Source organism: Echinops telfairi, unplaced genomic scaffold (assembly GCF_000313985.2).
Source record: "Echinops telfairi isolate 266 unplaced genomic scaffold, ASM31398v2 ScPeMD7_3533;HRSCAF=4204_0, whole genome shotgun sequence".
Taxonomy (NCBI): domain Eukaryota; kingdom Metazoa; phylum Chordata; class Mammalia; order Afrosoricida; family Tenrecidae; genus Echinops; species Echinops telfairi.
The window spans coordinates 104,813,428-104,833,496 of record NW_022107431.1 but is presented as its reverse complement, the minus strand read 5'-3'; the positions used below and the strand labels follow the sequence as shown (position 1 = coordinate 104,833,496).

The following is a 20,069-nucleotide window of genomic DNA, read 5'->3' as shown; positions in this document are numbered from 1 at the left end:
GTCATATGAATCGTTAGAGAGTCTCTGCAATGGGTCATCCTGGCTTTTCAGTGCAACGCACCTGAATACACTTAGAATGCAGCCAGGCACATGAAAGGTAATTAACAGGTATTTGTTGAATTTTTTAATTATGAATTCTAAGATTCAGTAATGGAATTGAGTATACAGAAAAATGTCCAAATTGGTCAAGTTTCTCTCTTTGCCAATCTGATCTCAGGATTGTACTGCAGATTAATACACTGGCTCCACTGTGGAAAGCTGAAGTGTCAGAGACCTTTAAAACTGCAAGGTATGAAAGACCTTAAAAATAGATTCCCAAACAGTAATAGTAGACAGAACACTGATTTATCCTGATTATCTCGCGTTATCAACAGATTAATTCTAAAAACTTCAAGCATATTAATGCTTGAAAACAGTAGTCAGGTGCCTCTAGTTCCTGGCTCGCCATGAAAAGGGCTGGTCTCCTGCCCAGTGTTGAGTAAAGGGGACCAGAAAACACAGTCATAAAGTCCAGGGGCCCTCACTAAAAAGAACAGTTTGATTTCGTGAAATATGAAATTAACAGGGACAAAAATTCTGGTGGTCAAATTCTCAGATACCTCAAGTCAATGTGCTCTAGTGGGTGAGGAAAAGTGCACATGAGTAGCTTCATTGTAGACTTCAGCCACGGTTTTTCTGCAGGACATGCCAGCCTCGGTGCAAATTATGCTTGGATTCCATGTTCCCATCCCGATAATAACATAAGTCCTATCACAAACTCTCAGCTTCCTCAAAATCTAGGTTATATTGAAATGAGGTCAAAAATAAACAGATAAACTATTTCAAAACTTGAGATGAGAAGTTATAAACCAATTACCAACTTCTCTCTTTGCTAGGCTCAGCAATACATGTCATAAAATTTTACACTTGTCATAAAATTGTGTTTGCCGGAGTGGAACATCTAGCTGAGTAATGTTCGACTCAAAGGCGTCAAGGGAAAGAGCTGAGTGTGATTGATTTGTAGAGGGCAGCACAGAGGGAAGACTCGGATGCAGGGTACTTCCTTTGTTTCTGATAATTGGACAATTTTAGAACATTATTCTTCATTAGAATGTTGACGCATTTGCAGAGGACTTATCCATCATCGCTGAAAAAGGAAATGAAAAATGCCACGCTCCATTGTTCTGTATAATTTCTTGTAATGCCTTATCGGGAAAGTGATCGGTACCGCCTACTCACAATGTACCCGTTCAATACCCATGTGCTTACCTTGTGCCCTTGTCTTCCCGGTTCACCAATTTCTCCTTTTGCACCTTTATGACCCTAGAAAATGCAAATTAGGGAATCAGTGAATTAAAATTGGGTTGGGTTTGGCTCAGAATGTGGCCTCAGTCATCACTGTCAAGATGCTACTAAGAAAAAGGGAGGATCGTAAAGAAAACCTCTGCTAGTGAGGTGTTTATTACCTGGCTGCTGTATATAAGAACCATCAGGCTTAACTCGTAGCAAACCCATGTTAGCAAAGAATGAACACTCCATTACCTGGTTAAGCCACATATACTCATTCATACTTGACCAGTGATCCCTGGATTCCAGTTCCCCTAACTTTCTCTCTCAGTTAAGTCCTCTCCACATCAGTAATGTACTTCCCGGAGGCAGCAGCCCTCTCCTGTATCATCAGACCACCCCCTCTTCTCGGAAGACTCCTCTGAAGATCCTCTGCTTGTCCGCCCCCCGCCCCTTTCCTGAAGGCAGGAGGGGTGGTATAAGAAGCAGTTTCCCAGATGCACACCTTTCTGCCTGTTCTGTGCAACATTTTAAGTGCGAAGGAAAAGTATATCATGCCGTCAGTGGAGGTCACACAGCATGAAGAGGCCGGTCTTTTCTTGTCAGTCCATCTAGTCTAAGAATAGGCGTGCTTTGAACACTTACAGAAGGCAAAATGTGATACAAATATTCTAAAATGAAGTCCGTCGTATCTTTCACCCCTCAGTCTTTTTCCTTCCAAGAGTGCAAGTCCTTCATCAGATGCGCACCACCGAGTCCAGCACGGATTTGAGAACACCTGGGCGCAGCCATCGAAGCTAACTTACATCATCCCCAGCCTGCCACCAGACACCCAGGGCCTAGCCAACTAAACGTCGTATTTCTCAGTCACCTACTCTTTTCATTTCCCAATAACAAATGAGATGTGAAATGTCTTCAAGATCCTTTCATTATCATCAAAGCTATATTTTAAAAACATACTTACTTTTCACTGAAGTTTCTTCTTCTTTCTTTCATCTATGTTTCCATAGTCTATTACTTTAACTAGCTGCGTAGAGCTAAGACTTTGGGTGGGGAAGAGATATGAGAAACCAGAGCCTGTATGATGGGTCACCGAGTCAGCAGGGGTCGTGCACAGGGAAATGTAAGCAGCTGGGAGATAACGGATGTCCAAAAGACCTGTTTCTACAGACCAGCATAATTACTGCCAAGGTCAACTGGAAAAATCTGACAATGAACAAATAGCAAAACTGGCATGAGATTTAATATATTAAAAAGTTGTATGGAAATCCTAATCCCCGAAGCTATAAATATGCCCTTGTCTGGAAACTGGAACATTCTTTATGTTAATGAGATCATTCTGCTATACTAATGAGGTTCTAATCTCTTCTATGCGGTGCCTCATTCAAAGAGCAGAACAAATAAAGGCACACACAGCGGGGAGGGACCACGTGAGGAACCATCGACAAGCCAAAGAATGCCAAAGAACATCCAGGGCTAATGACAGAGACAGGCCCTCCCCAGAGCTAATGCCTGGACTTGAACATGTAGCTTCTCATACATAAGGCAAGACATTTCTCTTCTTTAAAGGCACCACTGGGGTACTTTGTGTTCCTTAGCACTTAGGTAACTAAGACATTTGCCTAAGCCATCAAAGTGAAGTGTCTGCACCAGGGTGCCAGTGCCTAAAATAGAATGAACATTTTTAGCAGAGAATACTCTAAGAAAATAAAGCACGCGAATTATTTCTCTTACTCTCATGCCTGGTAGGCCTGGATATCCGGAGCGTCCTGGTGGACAGGAATTGGGACACTGTTAAAGAGAAAGCAAAAGAAAATATAAACCAGAACCCCACTTTATAATAACTTTGAAGGATTCTCAAAAGAATCTCAATGCAACTATATCCATCTGAATATTCCTCTCCTTTTCTTTTTGTCAATGTCTTTGCTAAACTTAGAAGTGTTTTAAACTTATGAGTAAGTAGAGGGAATATAACAAATTCTACCCCTATGTATCTATCATCAATATTTAATAAATATTGTTTCCCATATTTCTCTTAAACCTAATTTATGAAAGAATTGAAATATCTTTAGAAAGCTTATTATATCCTACCTTTGACTATGACCTAATCCAATGTTCCGAATGCCCTCCACGGCCATAAATCTGTCCTGAACTTCGTATCTGCTTGTCAAATGTGACAAAATAGTTTGTCACGTAGTCGACCAGCATCGTTTGAATATAGCCAAGCGTGGGGGGGAAGGGGGGCTGGAGAGTATTTGATATCCAGCTCTAAAACCAGGGGTTCTAAAGAAAAGGACCCCTTAATTATGCCATTGACTAATTACTTTATAGACTAATAAGATTATAGAAAAACAGGTATTTCTATAGTGAAAAACTGTGACCGCCTGAGGGTCTACAAGCCACTCATCCACTATTGCTGCAGATTGCTCTGTCATCTATAAAATTAAAATGCATTATCACCCAGCAAGATAATTTCAAGATAATTCATCAAAGATTACACAGTCTCTGATTAGAACTTTATTTTTTAAAAGGAAATGGCTTACCAATGGACCTCCATCATGAAAACCAATTGTTCCCTAAATAAATAAGATATTAAAGTCAAGAAGATAGCTAAATAATTAATTCAAACCTAATGCTAATAGAAAGTTCTCTGGACAAAAATATAATGAGTATATTTTTCAATAAATGTAATGAACAAATAACAGCATGTAATATGATCCTATTTTAAACATTGACTCATGAGCATACTCCTTTTGGAGAATTCTCAATTTTGGTCGATTTTTTCCCCCAAGGATTCAAGGGAGATAAAATAAGAGGCATAACAGAAAATACTATGGGAGTATTAAAAATACAGATTATCTACCTAGATGTTACTATGTAAGTAAACCCTTTGTAAAACTGATCGAAAATATTGCTTTCATGCTTCAAATTTTGAGCGTTTAAGAAATCAGGAGCATCAAAGGGCTTGGTCACATGTGATGGTTAAACTTTACCCTCCACCTTGTGAGCCTCCTACTTCTCTGACCGAAAAAAACCATGCTCTCAGTAGGGGAAGAAAACTGGTCATCCCTTTTGGTGTTTTATAGCAATGACACAATGAATAGGCATTTCCATTTGGAGTTCACATATTCAGTCCCAATTCTTGGAAACAAAGAGAAACGCAAGCCACAAATCACTTACACTGGGTCCTGGAGGGCCAGGGGGTCCAGGGGGGCCTTTCTTCCCAGGGTCACCCTAAGTTATTTGAAAATGGTGACACAGTTGGTTATACACATGTCAAAGTGCAGTACCGAATGCTGGTGCAGCATGAGAACACGGCATTACTAGAAACCCCTACAGAGCTCAACCAGGCATAGACCTGCCACTGGAATCGATGGGAGGCCCATAATCCAATTACCTCCACAAAACTAGAATAATAAAGACGGTCCAGTCTCACTGAGGTAATAAAGCAAGACGAGCAAAGGGAGACACGGGGCAAACCAGCTAAGGCAATTCTTCTTTATAAGATGACCACTCTGTCTACTCTGCAAGCACTACATGCATCTTTCCTTATTTGGTTTACAGAGAAGCCAGGGCAGTCAAAACTGGTGAAGACATCTAGTTAGCTATAGCAAAAAATAAAGGTGTGCAGGAAGTAAAGCCCCAGCCTACAGCTGGGACACCGAGGGTCGATGGCCATGCATGACCCACACTGGTGCTCTTCACCCACAGGCTCTCACGTGGGCTATTGCTGCACTCTTGTAAATGGCTAACTTCAAATAACCCATTAAGGTGAAATGGGTTTCCGTTAGCCTTAATATCTACAGTTTATTCCTGGAATGTTTTCCTATTTAATGTACTACCATAAGAAGCCAAAAACATAGTTTAAAAATTGGGGGGCTCTTGTTGTTGTTGTTGTTAATATATATAGCAGAACAAGAACCAATTTAAAAATACTGACATGTGCAAGTCATTGATATTGACTCTATTGTTTGAAGTCATGCAATCATCCTTGCCCTCCTTTTCTGAATTGTTCCTCTCCCTTTAAGCTCTTTGCCCCTTAACTTTCCCATCTAATCTGTCAAGTCATTACTGTCGATTTGATCTGTCAATCCAGGTAGTTCTTAAAGGAGCAGACTGCTCAGAGCAGACATTCTTTGCTAGATAATGTTTGCTCTGAAGACTCTGGGATGGTTTGGGTATAAAGTTCAAATATTATATCAGGGCAATAATTTCAGCGATTCATCCAGCATCTATATTTCCCCATAGACTGGATTCTCTTAAAATATAAATTTTTGTTCTGCAGTTTCCCCCCTTTTGATCAGAACTATTCTATACAAGCTTTGATTAAAGCATTCATTAATAATAGATGAGAATCATCCAGTTCTTCTGGTCTTATGACTAAGGAGGCAGTTGTTTATATTCACTTCATAATCATTCATTTATTTGGTAATAAATTTATCACACAGAAAGCATATGTAGAGTAGCAAACAAGGGGTATAGAATGTGGTTACTTTGGTTAATGAGATTATAATTACTTATCTTCACATAACTGTTGAATATTTTGAAAGTGTAGGCTGAAACACTTTTTTCAGCAATTTGTTTCACGAAGTTCAGACTTTGGTTGCTTGAAGTTTTTGTTGTTGTTGTTCAATTTTAATTTAAAAATCCTAACATGAATATGCATGGTAATAATTTTAAGGTACTCACTCCACATTTCATGCGATAATCTAATACAAATGATTGGACCCTCCTGGCTATAAGGAAGGTGACAGTCCCTCATTTGGTCACTAAATTTGAATGTTGGAAAGCAAAGCTTAGTTAGAAAAGTTTGGAGGAAAAATTAAAATCACTCTACAATAACAAGGGAGCATTATTATTCCAGGTCCCTATTGATTAAGAAATAGAATGAAATTCAGCTGCCATTTTTGAATTTGTAAAGAGAAGCATACATTTAGGGCAATTTGCCCTTCCCAGAATCATCTTCTCTTGAAACAGCAAATATCTGTCACAATGTGGCACTTACGATTGATCCCACTCTGCCAAGCTCTCCAGGGAGTCCTGCTGCCCCAGGAGGACCCTAAAAATCATCACATCAAAAGTATAGTGATTTATGGGTGTTTCTGGCATTCTAACATAATTATATTCAATATAGAAATAGCCAACTTAGAATTATGCATCTCTGTTAGATTTAGTTTCCAATGGAGCAATAACCCATTTGATCCAACTGTCACTACTTTAAAAAAAAAGAAATTTCATAAATCAATTAAATATTTTGTTGAACCATCAGTAGCTATCTATGATCTTGTCCATAAGACAATATAAACACCCCTGTGAAGAATGTTAGTTCGAGAACAAAGCTGGGGAAACAGGCTCTCTCTCTTTAGGAACTTTGTAAAAATAAATGAATAAATGGAACTTACAGGGGGTCCAGGGATACCACGGCCCTAAAACAGAAGAATAAAAGTGTTTTATGACAAGTAGTTTACACTGAGTAGAAATATAGACGCAGCTATAGTTCACCTCCAAAATAAGCAATAAATTATGCCACTAAATATAGGAGGGCTTCTAAACGTTTATGAAAAATGGAATTGAAAAGGAACTTTTCCATGAACTTCTTGAAGCTCCCTCATATACCTGATGCTCTTTCTGAAAAAGCACTGGATAAAGAAAAGCAAGCATGCTTTGTTTCCAGAGAAAGCAGAGGCTTGTTTTCAATTCTTCAAACAGTCCTTTGCTGTCTAAGCTTGCCAGTAATATTTATTCCATACTTTTTAAATGAAAATCAAAGTAAATAAGTAATACAAGATTGTCCTCCAGAAAACTTAACATTACTCACAAAGAGGCAGTTTAATCTGTTGGTTTAAAAGTTTGTTTTTGTTTTTGTTTTCTTTTGTAGTGTTTTTATAAGAAACCTAGTATGATGTTTAGCAATCCTAGTAAACTATATGTCAACTTGGCTAAGCCATGACACCCCATATTGTGTGGTGGTCCTATACCCTACAATTTGTGATTGATATAACTAGCCCTCATTGTGTAATTATGTATTCCAAATCCTAACCTTGATATATTGAGACAGGATAAGTGGGAGTTTGTTAAGTCACAGACTTACACGTGTGTGTGACTCCAGTGCCACCTTTATTCAAGTTCCACTCTGACTCACGTCATCCCCTACTCTGATGTAAGCGGGGTTTCGGTAGGACCTGAGGTCAATATCTCAGTATATATGGATAGTTTCAAATCAGGATAGGTGTGGGTCAAGGTTGTATCTTCTCACCATACTTATTCAATCTGTATGCTGAGCAAATCACCAGAGAAACCAGATTATATGAAGAAGGATGAGGCAGCAGGATTGGAGGCAGGCTTATTAACAACCTGAGATCTGCAGATGACACAGCCTTGCTTGCGGAAAGTGAGGAGGACTTGAAGCCCTTGCTGATGAAAATCGGGGATTGCAGTCATCAATAGGAATTACAACCTAACGTAAAGAAGGCCAAAGTCCTCACAATTGGATCAATAATGTAACTGCATGATAAATGAAGAAAAGATTGCCGTTGTCAAGGGTTTTGTCTTGGTTGGATTCACAATCAGTGTTCATAGAGGGAGCAATTAAGGGATCAAACGACGTGTTGCAATGGGTAAATATGCTGCACAAGACCTCTTTAGAGCATTGAAAAACAAGGGTGGTACTTTGAGCACTCAGATGTACCTGACCCAAGCCATGGTATTTTCAATTGCCTCAGATGCATGTGAAAATTAGACACTGAATAAGGAAGACCAAAGGATTGCTGCATTTGAATTGTGATGCTGGAGAAGAATATTAAAAATACTATGGACAGCTGAAAGGACAAATAAATCTGTCTTGGAAGAAGTATAGTCAGAGTGCTCCCTAGAGGCAAGAATGGCAAGCATTTGTCTTACCTACTTTGGACATACTGTCAGAAGAACCCAGTCTCTGGAACAGGACATCAGACTTGGTAAAGTGGAAGGCAGTGAAAAACAGGAAGGCCCTCGGGGAGGTGGACTGACACGTAGCTCAGCAAGGAGCCCCCCATAGGAACAATTGTGAAGATGACGCAGTTCTGGGCAGTGTTTGGCTCTGTTGTGCATTGGATCACGATGGATTGGATCCAACTTGATGGCATCTTCCAACAACAGAGATGCTCTGGAAAAGCTCTTCCTTGTTCTGGATCTTATACCTGGCCCCTCATCAACTGAACTCGTTATTGGGCCTTACGCTAGCAGCCTGTTATCTGGTATGTCTGACCTGCCAGCAGTGTGACCATGAACCTCTGCAACCATGTGAGTCAAAAAGCTTCCATCCTAAGACCTAGCCCAAGAGTTTGGGACTTTCCAGCCTTTGTAACCATGTGAGCCAGTTTTGTGATGTAAATCTCTTTTCCTCTCCATCCATCCATCTACCTCCCTACCTACAAACACAAACATACACACACACACACACACATGCACACGGCACTTCAAAAGGTTCATGGAAAAATGGAATTAAAATATAATGAAATTTTCCATGAACTTGTTGAAGACTATGTATTTATATATTTATTGCCATTGAATCTGTTCTGACTCGTAGCAACTCTATTGAACAGGGTAGATCTGCTCCCAAGGATTTCTGAGACTATCGATCAAAAGCAGACATCATCTCTCTGTCTCGCTCTTTGTCTCTCTGAGAGCGACAAAGACTTGAAGACATCTGCTTATACAGTATACACTCAAGTATAAACTGACCTGACTATCAGCAGAGGCACCTAACTTTACCACAAAAGCTGCATTAAAAATGTGCTGAAAAAACTCAGCTATATAGGAGTATATATGGTATATATATGGATATATTCTTACATAAATTCTTATATACATATTAGAATCCCGTTGAAAGTTATTTCAGTAAGGATCCTATTTATTTTCAATATCTACTGGATTTGATTTCTGAAAATATATCCCTATTTATCATATGTATGTACTTACAACCTATATATAGAGAGAAAAGTAGAGGAAGAAATGTTACCTACAGCTTAGTCATTTACATATAATGTATATCTTAAACAGTTGAGCTGAGTTCTCTAGAGAAGCAAAATCAGTGATGCCTAAGAGCCCTATCTTACAAGTAATACAATACACTGTTCAGTTCGTAGGGCTAGTTAGTTCTCCAGACGAATATTCAGCACAGAAAAGATGGAACGAGAAGAGGATCTGAAACACGGCCCTGTTGATGAAAAGGGATATATTTTCAAACACCAAATCCAGTCGATATTGAAAATAAAGTGTCTTTCCTGAAATAACCTATGATGGGCTTCTAATTTGATATGCTGAATTTTACATTAAAGCCAGAGATTCTACCTCTCGCTTCCTTACATTTTATATCTTCCTAGGACATCAAACCACATCTTTGTCACCTTCATGGCATGAATTCCTAGCACAGGGTCCAGTGCATACTAAACTTTAACCAAATGCTGTTGAACTTAATAAAACTAAGCGTCCATCACCCGGAACCCCTATTCTCTCTCTCTTTGCGCTCCACAGCCCATCTCTTCCCCATGAGATAGCTCATTACTCTTCTCTTTCCTGCATTCACCGGGTTGGCTTCCATTCATAGCGGTCTCTGATCCCACACCACCATCATGCTAGGGTTCAGTGCCAAGGTCACTTCTCTAAAATAGTCACATATGGAGCAGCCCTGATGCCTGCATCATTTCCCCTAGTTATTTAGGACATCAAAACAATAAAGAATTCACCTGGGTGGTATGTTTTCATCATAAGTGAGCTCTTTCAAGGCATTCTTTGAAAAATGACTCATATTTGAACATTTTAATTTATGGATCAATTGGGGAAATCAGTGTCATGCCTGAAAATCCCAAAGCAATCAATATTTAATTTCATTATCAGAAACCTAGTTGTTTGACAAAGTTTGCTAAATGAAAAAAAGGTGGGAGCATGTCTGTAAGATGCTGAGATTTAAGTTTAGAAATATGGGAGAGAAGCCAGCAAGCTATTCACTTCTGAAAATAGGCTTATAATGGAAAAGCTGACAGTTACTGAAATATGGCCAAGAAAACCATACAAGTAGGGGAGAGAGAGGGAGGGTTGTGATTCGTGATGAGAACAACAACAGAATAAGATGAAGAGCAAAATGGGAAGAAACCCAGCTTGAGGACCTGGGGTCCCCTTCAGCATACACATGCAAGGTGGAAGACCAGTCAGGGAATCCGGCTGGTGATGACACCTGCTTACGGGATGCTTCCTGGTGGAGAAAGCAGCTTGATGTGGGGGCCTAAACATTGAATTCTTGAGTAACTGTTATTATCGGGGCGGGGGGTGTGAATGCATCTCTGATCAATGCTGGACAAGCTGGCCTGACTCAGTGGCGCCTGCAGCAATGGACACAAACTTAAGAACCACTGTGAGGACGAGGACGGCAGAGGCCCGGGCAGTGCTGCGTCCTGTTGTCCGTCGGGTGGCTAGCAGGGCAGTGGACAGCACCACCGTCGCTTGTGAGAAGACATCCTGCTTCATAGTGTGCCTTCATGGTTCTCCCAAATTCTTCTACTCACAGGCGCAAAGCGGGAACTTACCGTACCAGATAAGTCATGACACCATTTGTCATGTAGGTTATATAGAAAATGGCACTTAGGATTTTTACAAAGGCAGAATTTTGCAAGAATAGATGCTCAAGTCCGTTGTTTTAAATTTACATACTGGGAACCCACGAGGTCCGGGCACACCAGGTTCTCCCTAGAAATAAAAATACCCTCATTATATTTAGGTTTGAGTAGTAGGAATACACAAGTGTTCAAACTGCTTAAGTATTGATAACTTGAAAACACTCCATCTTTGTGTTGTTAAACATCATTTTGGTTGGAAAAGTATGTTTCAGCTCCTTCAGCATTTGATCATTAGCTGATTTGCAAATACTTTCATGAAATTACACTCCAGCATTTTTAATACTAAGTGGCTTACTTTCTGTCCCCTTGGTCCAACAGAGCCAGGGGATCCATCGGGTCCTGTTAATCCCTTAACAAAACAAGAGAAGTGATATTAGAACGTTTCTAGCATGGTTAGGCAAATGACTTAGGCATGATTGTAGCCTGCTTAGGTAAATTGGTAGGGGAGTTATTCCATTTCATTAATTTTCTACACGTTTTGTGTATGATGCAACTGTTTATAAGTACATGCATTTCGATACACTTACTCGAAGATAGCATTTAACATAAGATCTGATTGCCAGCTCCTTGATGCTGATAAATTGTATCACACTTGTCACTTCTTGCTTACTGTCCTATTTACTATGAGTAAGTCATTTATATCATTTAGTCTTACTAACTGCGTTATCATCGTCCCCCCCTCATAGCAGTCCCTGCCTGCTGAGGAGACTTGTACTAATAGGGTTTTCAATGGCTGATTTTTCAGAAGTAGATTGCCTGTCCTTTCTCTTGAGGGGCCCTTGGGATAGACTTGAACCTCTAACCATTCAGCCAGCAGCCACCTTTCCTAGACATTTGCAATACCCAGGATTCTGGGGGTTTGTTGTTCCCGCTTCCGGAGAAACGCGCACGCACACACTCACTCACGATAAGGGCGTCGCTCTATTAGCTGTCTTGCCTCTGCCATTGATTTGGGTTTATGTGTCCCCTTTTTTTCATTTGACTAGTGAAACTGCTCTGTGTCTTTCTAACCACTGGACAAGGCTTTCTTGAGGGCTCGTGAAATGCTTCTGCACGAGGAATTACACACAGATAATCTCATGCCTGCCCTATAGCTAGCTGCACTCAACGCCCTTTAGCCATCCTCTAGCAATGATCATTGCCGACTAAAAAATAGTGACTTTTGAAACGGAATTTGGTAGGAACATCTTGCTTCATTATCTGCCTCATTAAAGTAGCTATAGTTAAATACATAGATTCATAGGTGCTACTCTGTGTAGGATTTAAGCCGAGTAAAGCACATCTTTATCATCTGTACGCCTATAAAACTCCAACTCACAGCGATCAAGCTGGTTCAGAATCCTAGGGACCCTATACGGGGTTTCTAAGACCAGGTTTCCACATCTTTACAAGAGCAGACCCCCATCTTCCTCCCGCAGAGCAATGAGTGGGTTTGAACCACCGAATTTTCAGTTAGCAGCCCAATCCCACCGCACGACCGGGTCTTATATAAATCCTATATACTATACTATATCAATATGATCTTTTAGACATCTCATTTTCTCCACAAGTCTTTATTTTATTGCCACCCTCAATACAAATATAGATATTAAACATGATACACTACATGCTTGCCTGAATTTCTTTATTTGATAAAGACCTTTTTTTTTTTCATTCTTTGACCATTTTAGATGTTGACATTTTCAAAGTAATCTTCACATTATGCCTTGCTAAAGACAACTATATATTTGTGCATACATGAATGTGCACGCCTATCAGAATTTTGAGAAGCACGTACATACTATTAACTGAAAGGGATCCCTTGAAAATATGAAAGCTTTATTTTTAAAATTGACATTACATTAGGAAGACAAAAGAAAAAACAATGTCTTTGAATTACGGAACAGGCAACGAATATTGTAAGCACCACGGCCTGCCGAAAGGACAAAGAAATCTGTCCTGGACAAAGTACAGCCAGCATGCCCTGTGGACACGGACCAGAAAAGGCCAGTCCCTGGAGAAGGACTTCGGCTTGGTAAAGTGGACGGGCAGCTAAAAAGAGGAAGGCTTCCCCAAAATGGGCTGGCACACTGACGACAGTGATGGACTGGCACATGAGGACAATTGGGAGGAGGGGCAGGCCTGGGCAGTGCTTCCTCTGGTGTTCATGGAGTTATTATGAGTCAGAACTGACTTGGTGGCACCTACCAGCCACATTGAAAAAATTGATTGCCAAAGTTTAAATATGCACAAATATTAATAGAATATTAATTTCATACAAGTCATATAGGAACTACGTCCTGGACTACCGTTTTCACATTTTAAATCAATTCCTGCCCCTAACCATTCTACAGAGTGAATCAAAGGAAGTGGGGGGGCGGCGGTGGGGGGGGGGACAAGGAAAGTGTTGAAAATATTAAGTGCTGGCAAGTTAGCAAAGAAGAAAAATATTAAACAAACATAGCAGTAGGAATTTTTGGCAAACTCTGATTTTTCAATCACTCTAACCTAATTACAGCACTGTAATTTGGGAATGTGGAGCCCAAGGGGTATAGTCCTTAACCACAAGGTCAGTTGTTCGAAACCAGCAGCAATTCTGTGAGAGAAAGACTGGGTTTTCTACTCCTGTAAACAGAGTCTCAAAAACCCAGGGGCAGTTCTACTGTGTCCTATAAGGTCACTATGGGTCACAACCAACTCAACGGCCATAAGCAAATCTGGGAATAAGCCACAACATAGTAATAAGGAAATGTGATGCTTGCTACAGTTAGTGGAATGCTTGTTCTTATATTTCAGCAAACAAACCATACATCCAGGTGCATTCTCTGACAACATACACATTTTATAAACCTCAGAGCATGTTTGACTTATAGAACCTCTAACTCCTAGTTCATACATATGCCCCCAAAGACCAGCCTTGGTCGATTCCATACACACACTCAGCTAACCCTGGTCAATCTGTGACTGGAATAAAGGACAAGATTGGAGGGCAGTAATTTGTACATATGGTAGAATCCCAGTTGAAATATAAAAAGTAGAAAAAAGTAAACAATCGGATCACCTGAAGCTGCTTCCAAGTCACTGCTAATTTAAAGTTTCTTCCATAAAGCATGACAAATCATGCCTACCATCTGGAAGTTCTGAAAGTCGTAGACTAGCCGTGTGAGAAGCACAAGCTCCCTCACAACAAGGACTAGAAGGAACGCCCCAGCACTTGGCCTCCAGCATCTTCCCGGCGCTCCAAAGCTCAACTGCCAACTCACTGCCATGCGGTCGATTCCAACCGACAGCGACTGTAGGGCAGGAGAGAACGGCCCCTGTGCTTTTCGGCAGCTTTAAATCTTTATGGTAGTAAAACGCCTCATCTTTCTACCCCAGGGCCGCTGGTGGTTTGGACCTGTTAACGGTGTGGTTCACAGCCAAACTCATAACCACTATGCCACCAGGGCTCCGTCTCCTAATGGCAGTGCGGTAATGAAGCTAGAGAGGTTGAACGCAAAGGTCTTTGGTCAACAAGTCTTTCTGCTAGGTTTGTTTACTAGTGTTCTTTTGGCAGTCCAGTGTGTAACCCACCATTATTGAATGAAGTCGGTCCAGTCAGCCCTGGGAGAGGGAGGCTGTCACACTTGCCCTCCCATCTTCTTTACTTTGGCTCAAATGTGACTGTGGGACTTACAGGCGATGCACCCTGGGCAAGTTGCTAAGCTGTCTGTAAAACAGCTATAATAATAGTATCTACCGCTATGGTTATTTGAGGATTCAATGGGACATCACTAACAAAGCACTTGGCAGAGTGGTCCCTGAATAAATGTTAGCTGTTCTTAATATAATCAGTACTATCGGTTGCTGTTTCCAGGTGCTGTGAAGAGCTCACATGAAGTATGAGATTGGATTCCTCGGTAGACAGATAGAGGTTAAAATTTCCTTTGTAAAGATTCTGCCACGTAAACATTTTTAAAGACAAGCAAAATCCCAGCTTTTACTGCCACCACACTATTTCTTGGCATCACATTCCTTTAATGCCTGACTACATTCATGTACACAGACATTTCAGAATAATTTAAGAACCTACCATCTTACATAACATCTCAGGGTGCTATAAGAAAGAGTTGGTTAAAGAGTTCTCTGAGCATATCACAACCAATGTTACCCATAGGACTATCTCTGCTGATTTTATTGGTGATAATAGCGTATTTGTTCTTTGGGTACAAAGCTATACCCAACCTCTGATTTCTCTAATTTTGCATGTCCATAAAGAAGGGATAAGAAGGATGAACTCTAAAATGAACTGTCTCCGCAGCAAAGGAGAGTCACGTTTAATATGATTGAACCTGAATATGGATAATTCGATTATGAAAAACCCTTTATAGCTGATATTTTATCATTACTTGTAAATCTGAGTATGTCTCATCCACATTTTGTGTTGAAGTCCTGTGCGTTTGATAAAATTCTGGAGTTAAAATGTTTTCTTACCGCACTCTTGGATTCATTTGACATTTTGAAATCTTTTACTCTAAATTGGAATGGCCTGTTCGAGGATGATGAAACATAGTAACGACCAAAGTTTGTCGTTGGCCCTGCCACAGCACAGTAAGTAGGACACTTGCAATCGTTGCTTGTTTTCAAAACAGTTGTACTGGCATGTAATTCACAAACTATGTACTTCAATAGTTCAATCATATTAAAAAGAGTTGTACAATCATCACTGCAATCACTTTTAGAACATTTTTTTTATTCTTGTGCTCATCGTTTTAACCCCCCAGGCCGCCAAATCTTCCCTGCCACAGTGAACTTCAGCATGATGGTAGGATCTTACTCTTTCGACTTCTGTCTTCTCCTTGATTCATGACAAAACTGTGGGGGTTTGTTGTAATGTGAAAAAAACAACAACAACATGTTAATCGGATGATGTTTGGAAGAGTCTGAAAGTCACGTGGCTCAAAGTTGATGATCCTCTGTCAAGCGGAGTGTTGGCAGAAAAGGTTGAAAGGATCATGGCGTCTGTGTTTGCAGAGTAGGTCACTGAAACCCCTGACGGACATCGTCGGCAGTGGACTTCAAAACTCATCCCACACTTTCATAAACTTTTTCTTTAATATATCACTTAATTTTCAAAATCCAATTTGCAATAAAAGTCTCTAAATCTTACTTCAAAGAAATGCCAGAGGAAAAATAAAAATATTGCCAGTGCAAGCGGCCATCGAGCTCAGAAGCAACAAAGCCCACATGGAAGAAGCACACCAGCCTATGCAACCACGAGGTGTCGAAGGGATCAGGTGTAAGGCATCATCAGAACAAAAAATCTTACCATAGTGAATGATGGGGGGAGTGCGGAGTGGAGATCCAAAGCCCATCAGTAGGCCACTGGAGATCCCCTTGCAGAGGGGTCTCGGGGAGGAGATGAGCCAGTCAGGGTGCGATGTAACAATGATGAGATATACAACCTTCCTCTAGTTCCTAAAGGTTTCCTCCCCGCTCCCACTACCATGACTCGAATTCTGTCTTGCAAGACTGGCTAGACCAGAGGAGGTACACTGGTACAGATAGGAACTGAAAATACAGGGAATCCAGGACGGATGAGCCCTATAGGACCAGTGGTGTGAGTGGCAAAACAGGGAGGGTAAAGGGAGAATGGGTAGGAAAGAGGGAACCGATTACATGGAACTGTGTATGACCTCCTCCCTGGGGGACGGACAACCGAAAAGTGGATGAAGGGAGACGTCGGACAGGGCAAGATATGACAAAATACCCATTTATAAACTATCAAGGGCTCATGAGGGAGAGGGGAGGGGGGAGGGAGGGGAAAAATGAGGACCTAATGTCGGGGTTTAAATGGAGAGAAAATGTTTTGAGAAACGATGTACAAATGCGCTTTACACAATTGATGTGTGTATGGATTGCGATAACAGTTGTATGAGCCCCTAATAAAATGTTTAAAATTAAAAAAAGAATTAAAAAAAACAAAACAAAAAAAAATATTGCCAGTGGCAGAAAGAATTGCTTTCACAGGAATGTCCATAAAGACAAGCTTTCTATAAGGACGATACTGAAACTGGCAGTGTTCTGAACTTTCACATTGCTGCTTGGAAAAAACACCAGTTTTCGCTGACGATGCCCGTCAGGGGTTTCAGTGACCTACTCTGCAAACACAGACGCCATGATCCTTTCAACCTTTTCTGCCAACACTCCGCTTGACAGAGGATCATCAACTTTGAGCCACGTGACTTTCAGACTCTTCCAAACATCATCCGATTAACATGTTGTTGTTTTTTTTTTCACATTACAACAAACCCCCACAGTTTTGTCCTGAATCAAGGAGAAGACAGAAGTCGAAAGAGTAAGATCCTACCATCATGCTGAAGTTCACTGTGGCAGGGAAGATTTGGCGGCCTGGGGGGTTAAAACGATGAGCACAAGAATAAAAAAAATGTTCTAAAAGTGATTGCAGTGATGATTGTACAACTCTTTTTAATATGATTGAACTATTGAAGTACATAGTTTGTGAATTACATGCCAGTACAACTGTTTTGAAAACAAGCAACGATTGCAAGTGTCCTACTTACTGTGCTGTGGCAGGGCCAACGACAAACTTTGATCGTTACTATGTTTCATCATCCTCGAAAAGGCCGTTCCAATTTAGAGTAAAAGATTTCAAAATGTCAAATGAATCCAAGAGTGCGGTAAGAAAACATTTTAACTCCAGAATTTTATCAAGCGCACAGGACTTCAACACAAAATGTGGATGAGACATACTCAGATTTACAAGTAATGATAAAATATCAGCTATAAAGGGTTTTTCATAATCAAATTATCCATATCATTCTTCTAGGTCAATAACAGATATAGAAAACTGACCACCCCTCTTTTCTCCTATTCTCTCCCCACATTCGTGTACTTCACTTCATTTGTAACCACACAAAGGCGAATCGGCGGGGAAGCGTGTGAGTGTACAAATCAAGAAACCTGGATCATTGAGACAGCTTAACCACTTAATAATAACTCTGGGTCCCTGAGGAGATCATTTGTTCTCAGAATTATTCAGTTTATTCATCTGCAGAAAATAATACTACCCCAACCTTCCCGGGTTATCATAAGACCAAAGGGAAAAAACTTGAAATTGCTTGAAGACAAAATTTTAAACAAGTACAAATTAGTATAGTTAATTTTTTCACTTAATTTCAGAAACTGTCTAATATACTGGTAGACATGAAGGAATTTAAAAGAAAGTTGTATAAAAATGGAGTTAAAAGATAATGAAATTTTTCAGCAAGTGTTTTGAAGCCCCCTTGTACCTGGATTCCCCAATTTCCCCTCCTTCCTTTTCCTTCCTCAGTCTCATGAGGACGGACTCAGAGGTCCTGTCCCCCTTGCCTGGGTGGCCCTCCAGCAACCAAATTATACCATCCATGAGCCTTCCTGTCATGTTTTAAACGTTTGAAATTCAGCTTGCCTTGCAACTAATGACAATGGGGTGGGGGGGGCACATAAATTATTATTTATGCATTGCATTATAAATGTGTCAGTCCTTTCATGTGTTCATCCAAAATTCTGTTAAGGTGGATGAATTCACTTAAGAAGCAAAATCAGACATTGTCTCTCTGATCTTACAGTGAAGGGTAAAATCTGTGTTCGGCAAGATACAAATCCACTGTTAGATTAAGACTCGGCTCAGCACCCTCACCCCCTACCCTTGTCTGGAATTATATTGCAATGCCATAGGAGGAAAACACTTCAGATGTCAGGTTCATATTTTCAACACACATACACACACAAAAATAATTTAATCCAAATGTTTCTTTTCACCCAAAACAAAAGTCCAAGTTTCAATGGAATATAGAAATAAATCCAACTTGTACTGAATAAGGAAGCTGCCAGTTTAGCCAATGTCTCATATGCATGGCCCGTCAGAAGAAAGGCCTGGCTAGGAAAACTTGGCCATTGACAAGTTGAAAACACGGAGAAGCACAGGCGCCCTTGGACACCGGAGGGTCACCCGGAGTTGGAGTTGAGGAGTTGGCTCCATAGCAACTGGCTGGTATTTATTGAACTCTGGTATTATGGCATGGCAGCTTCAAATCATTCACAATGCTCCCAAGAGCATTGTGAATGGTCAGCAAATTGTATAACTCAGTGTTGTATTATCGGTATATTGATATTCAGCTTGTATTCTCCAAATATTAGTCCTTGCAAAGCTCACTGACTATCACTTTGCAAAGAGTAAATTCAAACTAGGAGTTTCACATATAAAGGAAAGCATATCTCATAAAGCAGTTAATAGCATGGACAGATACCTTCGTTAGGGTAATAGTCATGAAAATTAATAACTAACATCTACCTGTGTTTTATACTCAACATAAAAAATCTGACTTAAACTCAAGTCTAAAATATTTAAAAATTAATAGCAAACATTTTCAGGTGTTTTACTCTATTTTCAAGCCTCTTTTGTTTCTGGAAATCATAGAAAGTGATAGGGTAGCTGGAAGGATGTAACGCTGTAGTTTATGGTACACAGAGGCCGCATCTTTGTACCCCAGAGACAAAGTCAAGGACTGGTTTACAGTGGGACCTCATCAGTATTCATGAGTGCACAAAGATGCTTAGAATCCAGGCATCATTTACTCTAAATAAGTACAGTTGGGAATGAGGTTTACTACGAGACTCAGCATTGGCACTTCCCTCAAAGTGGGAGGTAGGGATGTGGGGGGTGGGCGCCTGGGAATGATAAACTAGGAGAAGTTGCTGGACCTCCGTCTCTAAGTAGTCCTAGTCATTTTTGTCAGTGGTGCCAGACGGGAGGATGTGGCAGAAGGACGGAAAACCCTGTTTGAATTTCTTCTTGGATACATGCTCACCCTTTCCCTATGCCTTTCCTGCTCACAAGGAAGCCCCGCTGGAGTGGTGGGCTGTGGTGGGGTTGCTAACAAAAGATCAGAAACCACAGCTGATCCTCAGGAGAAGGGTGCACAAGTTCCCAAACGGATTTGGCCTACTGCCCCCTTTACCAGAAAAAAAGATGGCTCAGTGCTCCCCTGGCAATTAAAAACTGTTGTGTTATAGTTCATAGACCAAGTGTAGGCATCTGCTTTTGTCGACCCCTGAATCATTCCAGAGCCTCCAGGGTGGTTGAGCTGTCCTAAGGGCTCATTGTGAATCGGTGTAGATACTATGGCT

General features: G+C 40.6%; 1 protein-coding gene across 1 annotated transcript in view; it reads right to left on the bottom strand.

Moving 5' to 3' along the window:
* Positions 1-20,069, bottom strand: part of COL9A1 (collagen type IX alpha 1 chain) — a 94,712-nt gene that overhangs the window by 49,763 nt on the left and 24,880 nt on the right. Inside the window, exons 11-18 of the mRNA XM_013003728.2 lie at positions 11,215-11,268; positions 10,954-10,989; positions 6,669-6,692; positions 6,272-6,325; positions 4,447-4,500; positions 3,810-3,842; positions 3,001-3,057; positions 1,249-1,302 (exon numbers count right to left, since the gene is read on the bottom strand). Of these exons, the coding sequence (XP_012859182.1) occupies positions 1,249-1,302; positions 3,001-3,057; positions 3,810-3,842; positions 4,447-4,500; positions 6,272-6,325; positions 6,669-6,692; positions 10,954-10,989; positions 11,215-11,268 (366 nt within the window). The remainder of the gene's footprint in view (positions 1-1,248; positions 1,303-3,000; positions 3,058-3,809; positions 3,843-4,446; positions 4,501-6,271; positions 6,326-6,668; positions 6,693-10,953; positions 10,990-11,214; positions 11,269-20,069) is intronic.